The sequence below is a fragment of the Podarcis cretensis genome (genome assembly GCF_951804945.1).
Source record: "Podarcis cretensis genome assembly, chromosome: 2".
Taxonomy (NCBI): Eukaryota; Metazoa; Chordata; class Lepidosauria; order Squamata; family Lacertidae; genus Podarcis; species Podarcis cretensis.
This window is the reverse complement of record NC_137171.1, coordinates 41250690-41269052: the sequence shown is the minus strand read 5'-3', so window position 1 is coordinate 41269052 and position 18363 is coordinate 41250690. Positions and strand designations below refer to the sequence as shown.

The 18363-nt window shown below is 41.3% G+C and overlaps 1 protein-coding gene across 5 annotated transcripts in view; it reads left to right on the top strand.

Moving 5' to 3' along the window:
- The window catches only part of NTN1 (netrin 1), a 129349-nt gene that overhangs the window by 90117 nt on the left and 20869 nt on the right, over positions 1-18363 (top strand). For 4 of the 5 annotated variants that reach the window (XR_013835940.1, XM_079966057.1, XM_079966056.1 and 1 more), the window contains exons 4-5: positions 4670-4819; positions 6218-6271. Coding sequence is in view for 4 of the 5 variants with exons in the window: in XM_079966057.1 (XP_079822183.1) it covers positions 4670-4819; positions 6218-6271 (204 nt within the window). In the remaining variant the exon portion in view is untranslated. The remainder of the gene's footprint in view (positions 1-4669; positions 4820-6217; positions 6272-18363) is intronic. The other variant, XM_079966058.1, reaches the window with a different exon arrangement.

Genomic DNA, 18363 nt, shown 5'->3' with positions numbered 1-18363 from the left:
AGGCCCCAGCCACAGCTTCGTGAACATTAATTGAGCAAACTGAAAGTCTGTCTACATGCAGTGATAACACTACAGTGAAGTCACTCTGGTGCCAAGAATTCAATCATTCTGCAGATGTCTTGAAGCTCCAGAGAAGCCAGTGGTTTCATACACTTCCACCCAGATTACATCTAAGTCCAGTTTTGTGTCCCAGAAAGGATCATCCCGTCACTTTCCCTTTAGACTTGTTATGGTTCAGATGGTGATATTCTGGAACCTCAATTCTGGCAGGTGGTCTCTTCCCCCACAACTTCTTATCCTTTGTCTCAGCAGACTGGGGACTCTGACTTTCTGTTGCTATAAAAAATGCAAAGGCAGTGAATTTCCTTCTTCAGCTGAGAAAAGAGTATTACGTTTAAGTCTGCTTTCCCCTGCACTCCAGTTCAAAGATTCTAGGACATCCTCTCCTGGATTTTAGGAATTTATTAAAGCCTGTCGTATTTCCCCTTCTCTGTCAAATGTTAAAAACAGAAAGGCCTTCGGGGGGGTGGGGGAACAAGGATGAGGCTTTCTGTGGTCCTTCATAAAGGCCAGAAACACATCTGGTCATAAACAGGACAAAGATTTCTTGGAACTGCATCTGACCTCCGGTGTGATTTCCAAAACATTGCGCTGACATATCTGCTAGACATCCCCTGTGACACAGCTCAGTCAAAAAATGGATGAGAACTATTCAGGGGTTCCCTGTTTTTGTGATCATATCTTGGTGCACGTGCTTGCAGCTTCTAAAGCGTAGGAGCTCTGCACTTGCACAGATGCTCTCATTTGTCATACCTTTGGTATTTGGCTTCAGGAAATAAGATTATTTCACAGATGAAAATGTAAACAGGGCCCAAATCAGCCACTGCCCAAGAAGAGCTGTGGTAGAGAAGGGAGGAGAAATGCAAAGGGATAGTTGTGGTCTCTTGATCAGAAAATCTGCTTGTTTATTCCTACATGCTGGGGACTGTTTTCCTGCTCATCGTATTTAGCTGCTTCAGATAGATGATCAAACCTTGGTTCAAAATTTCTCTGATTTTGTGGGCTTCAGAAGTGTTGCTTCATATCACCTTGTGGAATAAAGTTATCAACTGAACAAAATTGAATCACTGATTAAAAACAGCAGCAGCAGCAATGCAAACTCAAATGGCAACATCATATGTCATCACAATGCAAGCCACCATGGCAATAACAGAAGGCAAGGTGTGGTCAATCAAGGAGGATTTCTAAAGGAAAGCCAAATTACAAACTACAATATTCACCAAAGGGGTTGAAAATTCAGGTACTGCTGACCTCTGTTTCCCCCCACAAACTCTAAGAATGAACAAACCAAAAAAGTAAGCATTTTGCTGTAACAATCTTCACAAACTACCAGTGGTTCTGTGTACGGTGCTGGGGCAATTTAATAATGCACAAATACGGAATCTCACATGAGGACAAAACTATTAATAGAACACAGTCATCTGAACAATGATAATTGAGACCATTGAAATGTACAGGTGATTCAAATTAATGCACACGAGAACACTGATGTGGAATTTTAGAAGCAATGAAAAGCACTTGTGAGGAAACACATAGCAGCAGAACCTGAGCTAGAGCTCTGCACACACTTTATTGGCAAAAGCCCCATTGAATTCAGTGGGACTTAAGGATCCATAGAATTTGGCTAATAGAATGATACAAAGAATGGAGGAAAAGCTGGGCAACATTAACTGACAATTGTGAGGTGCTAATGTAACACTGTGTGAGCCACAATGGTTCTTCCTCCTTGCATAGTTAGGGAGTTCTGAGAGTTTGCATGTCCCCACCACTTCTGTAACACAACTTGTGAGGCGGGTCGTACATACATACAAGCATTACCACCCTTTGTTGAGGAGAAAGGGTTGAATGAAAAGTGCATAAATTAGGCTTTGGTTAATTAAACAATATATCACCTTTTAAACTGGGAGTTTTGTTTGTGATTGTTGCTATGGTATTTTTGTGTGTGTTTTAATATTGTAAATTTCCCAGTGATCCTCAGATGAAGGGTGGTATACAAATTTAATCGATGATGATGATGATGATATTGTTGCAGCTTAAACCCTTATAATTATATTATCACTAAACGAATGCAATATGCTTAGAATTCAGAATTGTTGCTCGTTCCACAGCCAGTTATACACAACTTTTTAAAATACAGATATGAAAATGATGCACATAGCACACTAGTGGTGGTGGGGAGACTCCTATAAGTAGTAAGCCATAACCATACAAAATGACACAGGATTGTTTTAGAACATGAAGACAAATCAACACATACAAGGTATATGAATACACATACCATAAAAACTAAAATAATGCTTACTTGTGAAAAATATGTAAGATACATTTAGGCAAATGATCTCTGATACTGGTAAATTGTGTTTCTTGAGTTCATAAACTTTGTCTCCTTTGACAAAGTATAGCTTCCTGTGTAACAAAAAGCTGTTGATCTTAAAAGAATGTAAATTCCTTCTGTTACTCCTTCACTGTTAAATGGTCACATTCTAAATCAATATCTAGCTTGACAGAAGATTTAGTCTTTTCTGTATCTTTCAATACATTGACACACAGAGAGATTAGTGTTTGGAAATTATTGTGACATATTTAGTGAACTGGCTTGACCGACCTGTCTTTGGACAGGCATATCCCAGCATGTTCTAGCATTGTTGACAGATGGATTCTGGGACTTCTAAATGTATGACTATGAACATCTTAGTGATAGAGATAGAAAGAGAAACAACAACCCTAGACCACAAACTCAAGGCTGGACTTTAATTTTATTTCCAAGTGTCACATTCATTCACTATTTTTGAGCTTTGAATCACACCTCTGTGTCACTGAAAATATGAATGTTTCAAATGCAAAGCAACAAGAAAAGAAAAAAGAAGTCCACCTCAAGAGGGAAAACCTAGATTTAATAAGGGAACTGACAAAAATAAGTAAACAATGAGTACCTGCTGCTGAAACATATTAGATTTCCCCAACAACAGCCATGCAACCCCAGTAAAATACATATTCACAGATATTTTGATTGTCATGAGCTGTATCACTGGAGACTGACTAGTATGATTGACAAAGATGCAATAGCTCAAATGTCAAGCTTATCTTAAAGACTTAAATGAGAAATAATCTGAATTGTGTAGGCTCTGGTTCAGCAAACAGCTAAGCTCTAAATGCTGAATTAAATTTTCAAAAGGTGGGATGACAACATTTCATAATCCCATGAGTCCTGGCTTAGTAGGCAGCTTAACTCTAAAAGTGAAAAGAATGCAAGAAGAATTAATGTTGACTGGTTATGATGGTTATATGCATCCTCTGTGCTTATTTATAGAAGAGGTGGGGCACCTCAGGTCCATGGGGGTCAAATGTGGCCCTTCAGACCTCTCTGTCTGGCCCCTGGAACTCTCCCCAGGCCACACCCATCACTGGCCCTGCTTAACACTCAGTATTTTTGCCTGGCTGGAATGTGCCCTTGAATTTTAATGCATTGTTTGTCCTGATGGAGGATAGAGAGGAGTTTATGTCTTCTATATAGAAAGTAAAATTTACATTTGTTGCTCTGTCCATTTTTGCCTCTTGCCCCTACTGGCATGTGGCCATCAGAAGGGTCACAGAACCCTTGGGCTGAAAAGGTTCCTTGCCACTGATATATAGGAACATAGGAAGCTATCTAAAACTGAGTTGCACCATATAGCTAGATCATGTACCACAAACTGGCAGCAGCTGTTTAGGGTTTCAGACCAGGGTCTTTTTCAGCTCAATGTGGAGGTGGTGGGGATTGAACTTTAGACCTTCTAGCATGTAATGTATGTGCTCTACAACTGAGCCATAACCCTTTCCTGACTAGATTGCGAAGGCAGTATGCCTCTTGAGTGCCAGCTGCTGAAGGAAAGGAGTGGGGTTATTGCTTTCATGCCTTGCTTGCCTTCTCAAGAGGCATCTGGTTAGCTATTGACAATTTATGGCTGTCGCTTGTTGGCTAATGATGGACCATTGGTTTGATTCAGCAGAGCTCCCCCTGAATGCTCTTCAACAGGAATTTAGCCAGGAGAATTCACCGCAATCCGCTGAGTTTAGTTATTGTTCCAGCTACAGAACAGGTGTTTCAATGACCTCTAGAGAGAAAAGGAAACCCTTCCTCTTCTTCTTGCTCCCACCAGCTGTGATGATTGGAGGTTGATAGTGAGGCTGGAACAGAATATTTCCTGAAGCACTGAACAAAGAGCAAACGTACAGAAATTGAATGGTGGGGAAATAATTCTAGGTGTGGCATTAGGCAAGTCCACTCAGCAGCAGTAAATGTCTGCTTTAAAACTTTTAAATTCATTTTAGGCCACAAGTATATTAATAACCCTTGTGGTGTAATGTAGTAGCTGGCACTGATTGTCCATCATGTTGCTTTCAGATTTTCTGGGGAAAGTTGTGCTTACAGAGCACTGCTATTAGAATGAGATGATACCTGCAGTCCAGGGCACTGGCTACTCTCACCTCATTCCTATAGCTCTGCTACAAAAAATCTTGCTGTCTTTGGATACTCTTGCTAGTTGAAAATGCTTGTTCTTTTTGGAAAATCCTTCCTTCCTCTCCAGCTCCTCACCTCTGATCCTCTTGTTGTGTGTTCCCCCCACAGCATGTGATTGCCATCCCGTGGGTGCAGCTGGAAAAACCTGTAATCAAACCACAGGGCAATGTCCCTGCAAAGATGGCGTGACAGGCATCACTTGCAACCGATGTGCCAAAGGTTACCAGCAAAGCAGATCTCCCATTGCCCCCTGCATAAGTAGGTGGATGCACTTTCCGACATTGGTACCATAACGTAATGAATCCTAAATCTGGTCTGCTTACTAACACCTGATAGACTTAATTAATATCGCTAGAGATACTGTTGGCCACTTTTCACATTGCAGTTTTCATGGGTAGCAGTTACAGGTCCACATTGTGAACCTAAAACTTCAGGTTTTAAGGCACATTCACTTCCACCACTATTTCAACTCGCTTATTCAGTGAAAATGCACAGTGAAGAGCTGGGGCTAATAGCAAGGAAAGATATATATGAACCTGGAAACTGGGATAGGTTTAGTGAGTACACAGTGAAACTGTGTAATGTATACCCATTAAAGCTGTAATTTGTGCAGTGGCCCTGTGTGTTGTATGTCCAGGTTGCATTTTGCATGTCTCTATGTATATAAATATATGGATGAATTATACATATATCTTATTGATCACACTAGTAAGGTGATGCGAGTACAAGTTCCCACTTAAACAAAAGGTTTCAAAGTTGAAAACATGATTTTCTGTGTTGCAGAACCATTTTTTCTAGCAATGCCAGCAATAAACTACTACTGTTTTTAAATTATGTTTGATTAAAATAATGTTTGGGCGTAGTCAATGTTTTCCTCCTAAAAGCATTAGACAGCCTGGGTTCCATCATTGTTCAGAGCAACTTTCATACCAAAGCAGTTGGTTCTGTCTCTGTCATACAGAGAAAAAGAAATCAAAGATCAAAACAACTTTGAAAAACCAAAAAGAAACACAGAACAGCCATATAATGGCCATTACCCTGTTTCCTTAATACTAATGCAAAAATAAAATAAATAAGGTCATGGTTGAAAGAATCAAGTCTTTTAATAACTTCTCAGGATGCATTTCTGATAATCTGGAATAGTCACGGAAATTTCATACTCTTATACTGTTATAGAGTATTTATGGTCTGAAGGCAGCTGCCCTCTCCCTACAGCTTCTTTAAGATAAAAGATGTGAGAAATATCTGATTATGGATCCTCTTCATCTCATACAGTATGAGACTCTAGAACTCACTTCTAGGAACTGAAATGAGATTGTTCCTAGAACCAAATATGGCTCCAGGAAATATATGTCTTTCTCTTCTCTGATGGAGTCCTGATTACATCAAAATCATTGGAGGCATTGTTTGCTATGATATTTAGATGGACATAACTAGATGTGCTTGGTGAAGGCGAACTCTAGGTTAGCGCTGCACTAAAATGTACATGCACACACTTGCTGAACACCCTCTCTGGTCCCTGAAGGTTCATTTGCACAATCACTTTTTTTTCTGACAACTTTTGAACTTGTGAAAACGTTCATTCCTGGAGAGAGTAACAATTTTTACCTTTTCTTGTTTATCCTTCCCTTGTTTGCCTTTTCTTCTTTACCACAGAGATACCTGTTGTTCCTCCCACCACTGTGGCCAGTAGCACAGAAGAACCTGCAGGTATGTTATACTTTTGTTTTAATCCTGTTCAAATTGTCGGGGGGGGGGGGGAGAGAGAATATCCTATTCCAAAGACAAGATAGGTTTGCTGACCAAGTTATAGCAACAACAAAGTAAGCAGGACTGAAACTTATTCAAGGCTTTTTTTTACTGTAGGTGAGGGGGAGGTCATAAGCGTAATATTTTGGTTTTTTCATTTAAGAATAAAATAATTAACATTAAATGTCAAGAATGGGTTATTACATAGCAAAAGAAATAGTGTTTGTGTAGTATTGTATGAAAAAACTGGCTCTGGGAAATAATTAAGTACATAGATTTAAACTGCAAAAAGACACGAAAAAAGGCAAAAATTGTGTGAAATGATTGGCTAGCAATCCCAGAAGTCTTTGCACTAACATTTGAGGCCTGTGGAGAGTTGGAGTTTGAGAGAAAGCTTTGGAGGGAGTGATTGTGCTGGAGTTTGGCGGATTTTGTGGAATTTGGTACTTCAGGAGACCAGTCTGCCCCCCTTGTCATTTTTTCAACATTATCCTCTAGCAATGAGGAAAACTGAGAGCCCCCATTGCCACTATTCATGCCAGTTTGATAACTGCTGCTGACTTTTAAAAGGGTTTTTCAAGAGTTTCCAGAGGTTTAGAGGGTGTTTACAGGCATTTTAGATGGTGTCCCCCACTATATGTGGTTTCATGTATATGTGCAGTACCTGGGAATGTAAATCCTGTGTAAGTGAGGAGACGCCTGTAACGTATTACCTTTGGTTGGGTATTTTACAGTCTTGTGGGTAGCCTGACCTGGAGCAGAACAAATTTGACAAACAGATGGAAGTAAAGAATCAGCTGTTTAAATATGCTATTATTGCATCTTTTAAGGGACATTAGCAACCTCACTGTTGTGGACTCATTTATTCTCGTCGTCCTCTGCTACTTTCAGTTTAGGCTAAAAGCTATAGAAGTGCAAGTTTTTATTCTCTTTTCACAGAAAATTATTTACAAGGTGGAGAGGGAGTAGTAAACACTCAAACTTGCAACAGTATCTCCTGGATTCCTAAATTTTAAAAAATTATTATTCATTCCCCTGTGTATATCATTTTCAATGGAACAATCCATCTTTTCAGAGGCAGATTGCAGCACAAGGCGCCTTCTCTTTAAAAGCACAAGGAAAGCTCAGCCAAACTGAACAATCTGATTGGCGGTGGGTCCCTAAGTGCATGATATCCCTTCAGTAGAAATTTTATTGACGTTTTTAAGCACCACTTTAGTCAGAGAGGATGAGCTCCCGTATTTTATCATTTTTATTTGACTGCCTAGTCCGCTTGGGAGTGTGGCACCTTTCAGATTTCATCATTGCACACTTCCCCAGAAGTCCACAGCACTGTCTTGGCTACATGTCACTTGGCATAAGCACAGGTGATAGCACAGCCACCCCTAAATGCATTCTGAGGGCTGTCTGAACATTGCAATCCAAAAGAAGAAATCTGGATGGAAGTTATATGTAGCAGCCCATTGGACAGAATCGCTTTGCCGCACTTCTTCAAGAGTGTGTGTGTTGTTGTGGATAGAGTGCTCTGGTCAGACTGCAACATTCAGTTTCAAATCCTCAGTCATGAAACTCGCTGGGTGACCTTGAGCCTGTCACTTCTCTCGAGGTTTAATCTGCCAAACAGAGTCGTTGGAATAATAAAATGTGGGAATGAATGCCAATGTGGGGAATCAAGCTCCTTGGAGGAACGGCAGGATATAAATAAATGCTCAAGTTGAAAGTGGCTCCAAATCTGAAAGAAAGGAGAATGTATATTTTGTAGAGAAATCTCAAATGGATCATGAGCCAAGACCAGCTTTAGTGTGAAAGAGAGAAAACATTGCCATTGCTGGTTCTGCACCAGGGTTTGCTTTAGTTATATAACATCTGCATTTGACTGGAAAAGCAATTAAAATTCATTTGCTTTTATAAAATTGCTCTTTGCCAACGTTTTGAGCCAGCAGCCTTGCTGAACATTTTAAGCTGAGCAACCCGGACATTTTCTACTTCTCTCTCATTTTATAATTCTACTCCTAGACCTTGTCTTGCTGCTGGAGAGTAGCAATGGGCAGGTGGGCAATTCATGGGATAGCCGTGTGGCTGCTTAGACAAGGATTTAGTCTCTCACGCTGGTTACTGCAGTGCACCTTCAAAAACACTTGGGAAGTTTGGGGGAGTATGATATGCTGCAGTTCATCTTTGACAGGTTACTCATGACAGGTCTTGGTAAAATTGCTTCTAGCTTTGCTGGCTTCCTGTTAGCTTCTGGGCCCAGTTAGCAGTATGAGTGATGAACTTTAAACCAGGGTACAGGCTAGGTCAACTACCCCCAGCATTTTGGAACTGAACATTTTGGATGGGTTTTGCAGTCCATCTGAAATTTTTGGAGGACGAGGTTGGGAAAAACTTTGTCTTAGGGCCTGATGAAGCCCATCCTGTGGAATGCTCTGCCAGCAGTTGGCTCCTTTGCTGCTGTTTTTCTGGCAGTTTTTAATACATTCCTTTCTTTCTTTCTTTCTTTTCTTTTCTTTTCTTTTCTTTTCTTTTCTTTTCTTTCTTTCTTTCTTTCTTTCTTTCCTTTTCTTTTCTTTTCTTTTCTTTTCTTTTCTTTCACTTTTCACAGTATAGTGAGTAACCAAGGAGTTGGTTTCTGCTGTTTCTTTCTACAATTATGTTCTAAGTGTAGCTGCACTGTGGGGATGTGCCTGTTGTCCTAGTATTATTGTGCCTTTGTTAGTGGTAGTACTGCAGGTTTTATAATGATTGTGCACTGCTTTACTTGTCACTTTTGTGGTAGAGAATCAATCTATAAATTGAGAAATGTTGCCCCAAAGATGTAATGATTCCAGGGTGTGTTTTTGCTTTTGCTTGTATGTCTGTATATGTTATGGCTGTTGTTTGTTTGAGTCATCTCAATCTGTTTGCTTTGTAAGCACTTTTCTGTGGTCTATTTGCTCTGTTCCTAGAACATTGGCCTCTGGCTTGTGCAACAGGTATATCTGTGGAGGGCTGCAAAATGGGAATATAGCTCTGGCTTCAAGCAGAGGATTGTATTGTTGGATGAGATGACTAGAAGATGCTCTGACATTCACTCTGAAGGGGCTGATCAGGCAGGAATTTGGCTGAGAAACAGGCACAGCAACCATGTCTGTGTGTGTGTGTGTGTGTGTGTGCATGTCAGAGAGAGAAGAGGGGGATGGATTGATGAAGAGAAGGGAAGGAGAGAGAAAGAGAGAGAGAAGGGGGAGTGGGAATGGCCATGCCCACTTTTTGGCCTTGGCTCTGACCACCAGTGGTATGCAGTCCCCAACCAATATGGCCCCCAGCCCTGAAGTTTGCCTAGCCCTGATTTACTGCATTCCAACTGTGATTGTAGACATGGATTGTTTCAGCTAAACAAACCTTCATTGACTTAAATGAATTATTCCATATGATAAACTTGGCCTGTGAGTCGCATTACGAAGTTCAGCATGACTTAACTCTCTTCTGGTGTACCAGCATCCTGCCTTGCCAGTTTTCCCTACCAGTTGCAGTTAGCGTCATTTATTTCTGGCTGCAAATTCTTTCCTGGATTATAGAATTGCTGCTGCTCAAAAGGCTAATCTGTATACCCTGGGCAGCTACTGGAAATAATAACTGGAAAAAAATTCTTTGTTCTGTTGTAGGGCTAGTGTTTCCTGTAGGTCTTATCACGTTCCTAGGATTTCCCACAAAGTATAGGAGCAGAATAGTGTAAGATATGACCTGCTCTATCTTGGCTATCTGTGTGCTTCATTTGCAGCAGCTGTGATATAATGCAGTTACGCAAATGCTTGGACTGACCTAAGCTGGGCAGGACAACAGCCCAGAGGCCATACTGTAGGGAACATTCTTTCTCTGCCCCTGGAGATGGGCTGCATTTGGCCTTTCGATTTCCTCATTTTGCAGTTCCATAAACACTTTAGCTGAGAGAAATGGGGGCAGGAGAGAGAAGGTGGGGAGAAAACTCTGGTAATTTTCCTGATAATCAGGAAGGCAAACCACTGTGACTCTGGAATGGCTATGTTGACTGACCTTGCCTCTAGCATTGTTAGACTTTGTAAAATACAAATTCATGTTCTAAATTAAATACATGACAATTCAGATTAGAACAATACTGTAGGCTGGTGGTTTAGAGTTATTTCATCTGACATGCAACCAGCACAATTTCCACACACACCCCAACAAATATTTTTATTAAACTTTTAACATGAAAAGACATTTAATTTACGTTTGCATGGGGATTGTCATTTTACACAGGATCAGCTACATGAAGGATTAGACCTCTCCAGAAAGTTGTATGGGCTGTTGGGAGTAGGCATAAATCCCACTGTTTGTTGATAAAGTCAATGAATGTGTGTCATATAGCATAGAATGAGTCTTTTTTGTGGTTTCCCCTGCAAGCTGGGCATGGCAAGTTAGTTTTTCTGACAGGGCTACCTGCCAGACTCTATCTAGACACTTGAAGGGAAGAAACTAGGCTTTATTTCACCCGGGTCAAAGACTCACTTTGGTACTCCCTCCCATGCACATTTGGGTACACACACAGAGAGAGACAGGGACCCTCAATGGCACCCCTCTGGAGGCTTCACCCAGGGCAAAAAAACCTGGCTACCTCCATAGCTATGGCTCTGCCACTTGTCATGTGAAAGGCATACAACTAGTACAAATATGCATGGGGACGCTCAATCCTATGCTTGTTTCTTGGTAGTAAGTCCCATGTGGGAGGAAGTTCCAGTCATAAGGAGCAGCAAGGGAAAATGTTGCTTCAGGTAGCAAGGATACCTTTGAATGGCTGAGGATGGTAGAGCTAGACAAAATGATCTCTTGCAAAATATGTGCAGAGACAAGGACAGATGAGGCTATGGAAGGTTTTGAACGCTGAAGACAAGAAGGGACTTAAAGATGAGGGCCAAAAAGTCAAAGTTCTGAGAGAGCTGAATAATTTTGAGAGGCAAAGGGAAGGGAAGTATCAAATAGAACACCAAGGCTTTGTGCCTGGTCAACTGGGTGGATGGTGACGCTGGTAACGGACAAAGAGATGATGGCTTGGGAGGAAAGATGAGAAGTTTTTGATCACACTGAGCTTGAGACTATGTTGCATTATCTCAGCAGAAATATCAGAAATGTAGTTGAAAATGCACATGAAGTATTCTCTAGCGGGGAACGTTTAGCTTTCCAGATGTTGTTGGATTACTTGCATCATGCCTGACCATTTACCATGGTCATTATCCAACAACATCCGAAGGACCACATCCCTGCCCCTATTGTTATCAAGTTGCTGGATTCTGTTGGGTTCCAGTTTTCTTGCCTTCTGAAACGTGAGGTACCTTGTGACACCTCCATTTGAGCTCTGATATGATGAAGCAGCAAAGTGGGGGAGACAGATGCTGCCGCAGTGGGCTCCGAATGAGATACTCCGGTGCTAAGCAGTACGCTCAAGCTTTAATAACAAAACATCTTGGCTGCTCCTTGTCCTTCCTGCCTTCATACCCTAATGGGAGAGACCCCAAAATGGCATTCAGCAAGTTAACGCTATCCCCTTGCTTTCAGCAAGAACACTTCACAATGGAGCCCCCGTACAATGGAGGGAGCCGAAGGTCATGACAAGGGTTAGAAGGCGCCCACCGGGGGCTATGACTTGCTGTCAAACATAAAGCAAAGTCCTTTGTACACCCCACTGCCACCTCTGGGTTTGAGCCCTTTCATTCTGCTTTGGTTTTGCGGGTGGATATGGCTGTTTTTCCACAATAGGGCATCTTGATAGAAGCTAGAAGGGAAGGAAGCAGGTGTGGGTACCCTTGACAACTGCATTCCATTCTCCTCTGAAACACTTCCATATAGTAGAAATTCTTCATTGTAATTTAAAATAGACGTGCATTTTTAATATGCCACTTTCCCACCATTCTTTTACAATACTATTCTAATTCCCAATAATTGTATCATCGTTTAGGGGTGGGGGTGAGAGAGGGGTTGATGCATGATTTAAAAATAAAATGTTTGTTCTGAAGGGAGGTCCCATATGTAAATTTACTCCCCAACCCAACCCAAATAAACAGTAGGTGGGAACCAAAGATGGTATAATGATTTCACTTCAAGATTGGCTTTATGAAGTCACATAGGCAGTTTGCACTTTCAGCTGTGGGGTGAACCAGGAAACATGAATGAAATTTTGTGTAGTGAAAATCTACTGAGCAGAGTCTGCCATCAGTTACTCGTGCAAGTCCCTTCTCTTAAACTGGTAGTATTACTCTGGATTTGCTACTCTTGGAAGTGCAGTGCAATATGGATGTGCTCCAGCTCTTTTCTGGAGCTTGAAGCTCAGTACAGAAAGGAAGTGGATCATCCATTCTCTCACACCACACTTCCAAGTGCCTGGATTGCCTCTGAAGCTCAACATAGTTGTTTTATGCCTTTTGTTCTGTGATGGAATGCAAGTTAACATACATGGATTCACAAGGATCAGAACTGCTTTGCTTAATCAAGGTTATTGTATCATGTGCCTCCAGACTGTTTTCTGGAACACATAAGCGGTAAGACACTGCCCCTCCCCTGCTAGTAAGGGTCAGGAAGCTGGCAATCACAAATTTTAGCAGGCTATCTAGACCAGACAAAATGTGCAAATTCCTGATGGCCAGGGCTGAAGTAATCCCAAGTGTAACCCACCTTCCTTTTTTGTTTTCTTAAAACCAGTTTTAGTGTGATGGTATCAGTTTCCTTTCTGGAGCCCCAGCAGTATGTTCTCTGCTTCTAGAATAAGAATTTTAAAGAAGTACTGCTGTCACTCAAGAAACAGAAACTTCTACGATCCCCGTGGCATCTAGTTCAACTCATTGTCCCACTCCTGACAACATACTATTTTCTGTCTATCCTTGGACAAGTATTTTGCTGCTTCTTTTCATATGCTAAAGTCTTGCACAGTTGGACTTGCATTGGATTGAAAGATGGGAGGTGTATTCCAGCCCTTGGAAGGGTGAGCTGAATACTTGGACAATTGTTGTTTTGGGGTAATTTGGGGAGCCCAGGGAGCAGATGATTGTGTGCTCCCCCCTCTGCTCCCCGCCATCTTGCAAGGTTTCTAAAAGATTCAACTCACCTTTAACTTGTTTCTTATTCCTGTTTGTCTTCCCCGTCATCTGCAAATGACAGGCAAGGCAGAAAATCTGCCCTGTGTTCAGACAGTAGGAAAAATCTCATCAAGTTGGTTTCCTATTCCTGTTTTTAACTGGGCGGATCTGAAATCAGAAGGGTTGTATTCCTTAAAGGGAGCTGTAATCAGGAACTCTTAAATTTGCCAGCACACAGCAGTTCACAAATACACCCTCATGAACTATCATTTGGCAACCCATGAACAAGAAGAAAACTCTTTCTGCTTGATTATAATACTGTGGTGGCTATGAGTATATTCTCTTGGGCTGTAAGGCTGCGGGGACAAGGAGGGGCCACAGACAGATTTATTAATGGTGCCTCGGCTCCCACAGAAGCCTGCCCAAGTCTTGATTTCCGTCCTGGCAGCCCCAAGTGAGAGGCTTTAATCTAATTTCATGCCTTATTTGCGCCAATTTGTTTTTCAATCAATCTTGCTCAGCAAGAAGAAAGGATATTGCTAGGGGCTTATTTGTTCGGTCTTGTTCCAAGGGTGAGGTTAATAGCAGTTATGCTTTGCTGGGATTGCTGCAGGGTTCATGGAGCTTTACTTGTTCACTTCAGCTCCCTGTTTGCATCTGGCACATCCTCTTCTGCCCCAACTTTACATACCAACCACGCTTTACATACCAAGAGCACTTGAACCAGTTTGAGCAGCAGAACTCTGCAACTTGACTTCAGTAGGACTTTTGTTCTTAAAGTACATTATATGTCTCTGCAATTGTTGTTGTTAAATTTATTACAGGCCCTTCACCAGCAGATCCCAAGGCAGGTTACAAATAATTTAAAATTCAGAATTAGGAAGTTACAGTTACTAATAAGAAGCACTACAAAGCTGCTCAAACACTATGAACAGACCAAGAGCCATGCCACCCGTGCTGTAGAAGTGGCAAGAGAGAGGAAGCCAAACTTCCCCTTTCCATTCTCCTAGATCTCATCCAAAGGGGTGTGGTGCATATTCACCCCCATGGGTGAGCTGGGTGTTCTTCCACTGCAGAAACAAACACAGTGGGGAAAATATCTATGAAGGGCAGGGCCAATCTACCCTGCTTTGTGTGAGACATGGAAGCATGGGGAGAGGAAGTGTGCTTCTTTAGAATATCCAGTGTGGCTCCGAGGGAGCTGGTATCAGTGAATTAGCATTTGTCAGGACAAAAGCTGTAACTCTGCTCTAGTGAATCTGTGGAATTGTCTAGCCAACCTCCTCAGAATCACCTTGAGCATATGAACTGCACCTGCAACAGAATATAATTTTGCATATACAACCTAGGACTAGCAAAATAGTGTCACCACGCAATCGCTTTGGGATTCAGGGAGGACCACTGTCAGGTTTTAGACCCTGATTGTGAGAGCTAGTGCTTTCACATAACAGTTGGCTCTGGTTACTTGTATAGCTTGTTATAAATGACATGTCTGCACAAATGCTGCCCAGTTGCAAGACAGAGGCAGCCTTGCACACTTTAAAAGGTGATAATGGGGGAGCAGCTGGTACGGGCCTTAGCTAGTGCCAAACTGTGGAGGAAATCCATTTGGTTTAGCCATTGTCTCTACTGCTACAAAGCAAGCAAGTAAAAACCAGATGGCTATTGAACTATGTTCTTGTTTCTTACTTCCATTCTCCAGCTGCTAGAAGGTTTAAGGAAGTCTGGACATGTTTAGCCAGGCCAAAAGTAAATAGATATTTATTTGTTTGTTGCTGTTATTTATGTATTAAGCATTTGAAAATACGGATAAGCCCTGTACAAAAAGTAGAATGGACAAATCTCTGCAATAATGGCATTCATTCTAACATGGGCATGGCTGATATAAATGCTATAGAAAAGGAAGAGTAATGTTTGACATGTCAAGAGTGATGCTATTCTTGAAAATCAAAAATAAAAAGATACATTAAATGGTTCCAGAATAGCTTTTTAAAAATTGAATAACAGAAACAGACAATACACCAAAACACACACAAAAAAACATTAACAACAAAATAATTTATACAAATCCCTTTTGATAGTAAAGTAAAAAAAAAAATCAGAAGTGGATGAAATGGATTCATCTATAAAATTATAAATGGGATATAAAAACACAATGTACATTGTACAATGAAGGAAATAGAAAAAAAGAAAAAGGTCTTGCCTGTTCACCAACTCCACCAAATAAAATAAATTTTGATGGGATTTGCTACCCATGTGATTGTGATGTCATATATTTAATAAATAACCCTCTAAATAGAGGAGACATTTGACCCCTCAAATATTTGACCCCTCAAATATTATACCAGACTCAAAATCTTTATGTAGTTGGTTTATTGTCTTTCCTCCACCACTGACAAGACTTTCGCTTTTTAAAAATTTAAAGAGAGGTATAATAAAATAATATCAGAGTCAAAGGAACAAATAAAACTCGAGTTTAGCATTCTGTCTGATAGATCCACCCAGGCTTTGTGCTGAATTATGGTACCAAGGCATGCCATTTTCTGCAGTGGGAACAGCATCTCCAGCCCCCAGCCCCTCAGTGACCCGTCACCTCAAGGTTGCAAAGATAAAGGCAGGCTCAATCAATGAAAGGCTTGAAGCAGCAAAACATTTGGAGGAAATTGTAGCTACTTGGCAGAGAAAGCAGACACTGGCTCTGCAAAAGCATTTTTACTGTCACCCATGGAACCATTTGCTGCTCTGAAGTTGATCTTGAAGATATTAAAACCAATAAACTCACTCCAAGGACAGATTGAGCCAGAACATAAAAACATAGAATTGTAGGATGGGATGGGACCTTATCACTGAGTTCTTGTAGCAAGAGTAAGGAACCATCACTAACTGACTGGCCTACTTTATCTGAATTGTATTTTAACATGGGAGATAGAAATGGTGCCAGATATTCTGTTAGTAAAAGAACAAGGTTAGCAAAAGCAATACCCCAGGTAACCTACCTGTGAGGTGTTTCCTGCTTTAGCTTTTGACTACTCATTGCACCCTTTCTCTCCAGCACTGGCTGCATGACTATGGAGGGCCATGTGGCTCATATTTGTGTTTTGGAGAAACGTCTGAAAATGTTCAGATGGTTTATCTGGAAATGGCTATTCTCCATACTGGAATTTTTTTTGGGATTTAGTGGAAACCTAAAGTCAACCCTCGTGTCTCATTCCTTTTTAACACTTTGATGTGATCAGCTATGGAGAATGGGTAATTTTACTAGTTCTTTTCCTGCTCCTCAGAGCAGAATTTTATTACAGTTCTGGCCCATTGTTCAATGACACCATTTCTCCTTCTCTTTCTCTTACATTCTATACCTCATGCTGAAATTGTGGCCTGCTGCAGGATTTGGGGTCAAGCAGCTTCTTATAAAGGGGTTTGGAGACCTGGCTTTGCAGCTGGAACTCAAAGCAGCTGGAGCATGCAGTTCCACAGAGACTGGATTAACTTGTAATTACGCTGTCTGTTGACTCGTTGGCCCATATTTTTGCTATGTGTTGTACTGTATAGAGCTTAGTAGCTACCCAAGCAAATGCATTGATCCCTCTTTAATGAAGTGTGCTCATGGTACCCACTGATAGTTTTCTTGTCATCTTTAGTTGTTCGATCTTCTCAGGAGACAGGTGCTGCCTGCTCCTATACACTGGGTGTGACGTAGTAGCACAAGAGAACAAGGAATTTTGCAGGCATGGAAAATGTTTAAGCAATGTTCTTATTTAGGGTGTTTGATTCATCCAGCTGTAGAAACAGAGCCAGCTCCTCCAAAAGATCAGCTCTGGTCTGCTTCACAGGTAACTTTCATGTGACTTGGAGATTATCTGTAGTGTTCTGTCTCACCTAAGCATGTTATCCTGCTTAAAACTGTATGGCAAATTTTATGTTGGAGCTCATAATGGGAAAGCCATAATAGCTGCCACACAACCCGGAGACATCATGCCGCTGTGTTCTCCCCATCCCAGTTTGTCTCTCTGTGAGATACGTTCTGTTCCTGAATCAGACACAAGTGCAACAGTGCTGAATAGTTCTGAGAAATCAAGATGATGCTATTGATGATCACCATTCTGAGTGGGCAACTGGAAAGCAGCCCTGAGAAATGAACCCCAAGAAATGTGCATACATAGGGAAATAAAACATGAAGCAGAAGAAGGAATAAAACAGATGTGCTGTGAACAATATGAACCAATCTCCTACAAAATACAACCAGAATATCATGTACTGCAAACATGTCCACTTTGTCTCTCAAGCATCTGGCATTCCATCTGGGATGATGCATCCCAGCTGACACAAGAAGTGCACTTTGTCATAGGCTCCAAATAGCTCTAGCACCGTTGCTCAAGAAGTGTTTAGTGCTGTGTGGTTTTAGTGCCAGGCATTCTGATTATCCTATGATCTCCATCTCCACATGAACACCATCCTGTGAGCACAGACAGCAGCATGCTGGGAATAACTTGTTCAAGGATTAGTAGACCATAGAAGGATCAGGGCAGGGAGGTTTTTCAGGCAAGGCTGTGTGTCAGTTGCTGCCCAGCACATGGAAACCCCAATGACAGGTTTTTAATGCTGTCCACACTGTGCAAATAAAAGAAGCACTAAAAAAGGTGAGTGCACTGATTTGTGAAGGAATCGTTCGGAAAATAACTAAGCTAACAGATAGGAAAGGGGGGGAAATGCTCCTGACATGTTCTGAAGCTGCAAATGAGACAAAACAGCCGCCACACCTTTTTATCCTGCTTTAAGGATTTTAAAATTATATATATATATTAGAGGTACCATTTCCCAAATCTGTTTTGTTTTGACTGGACAAGAGATTGCTGGGTTTGAGGTTGCAGCTTGCCAAGGTTGTTTGTTTGTTTGTTTAAATAAGACTAACATTTTCTCCAATCTGGGGAGGTTTATGTGTGCTGTGTTCCCCTGTGGTACCCCAGCTCCTGGAGAGCCTTGCTCTTCTTA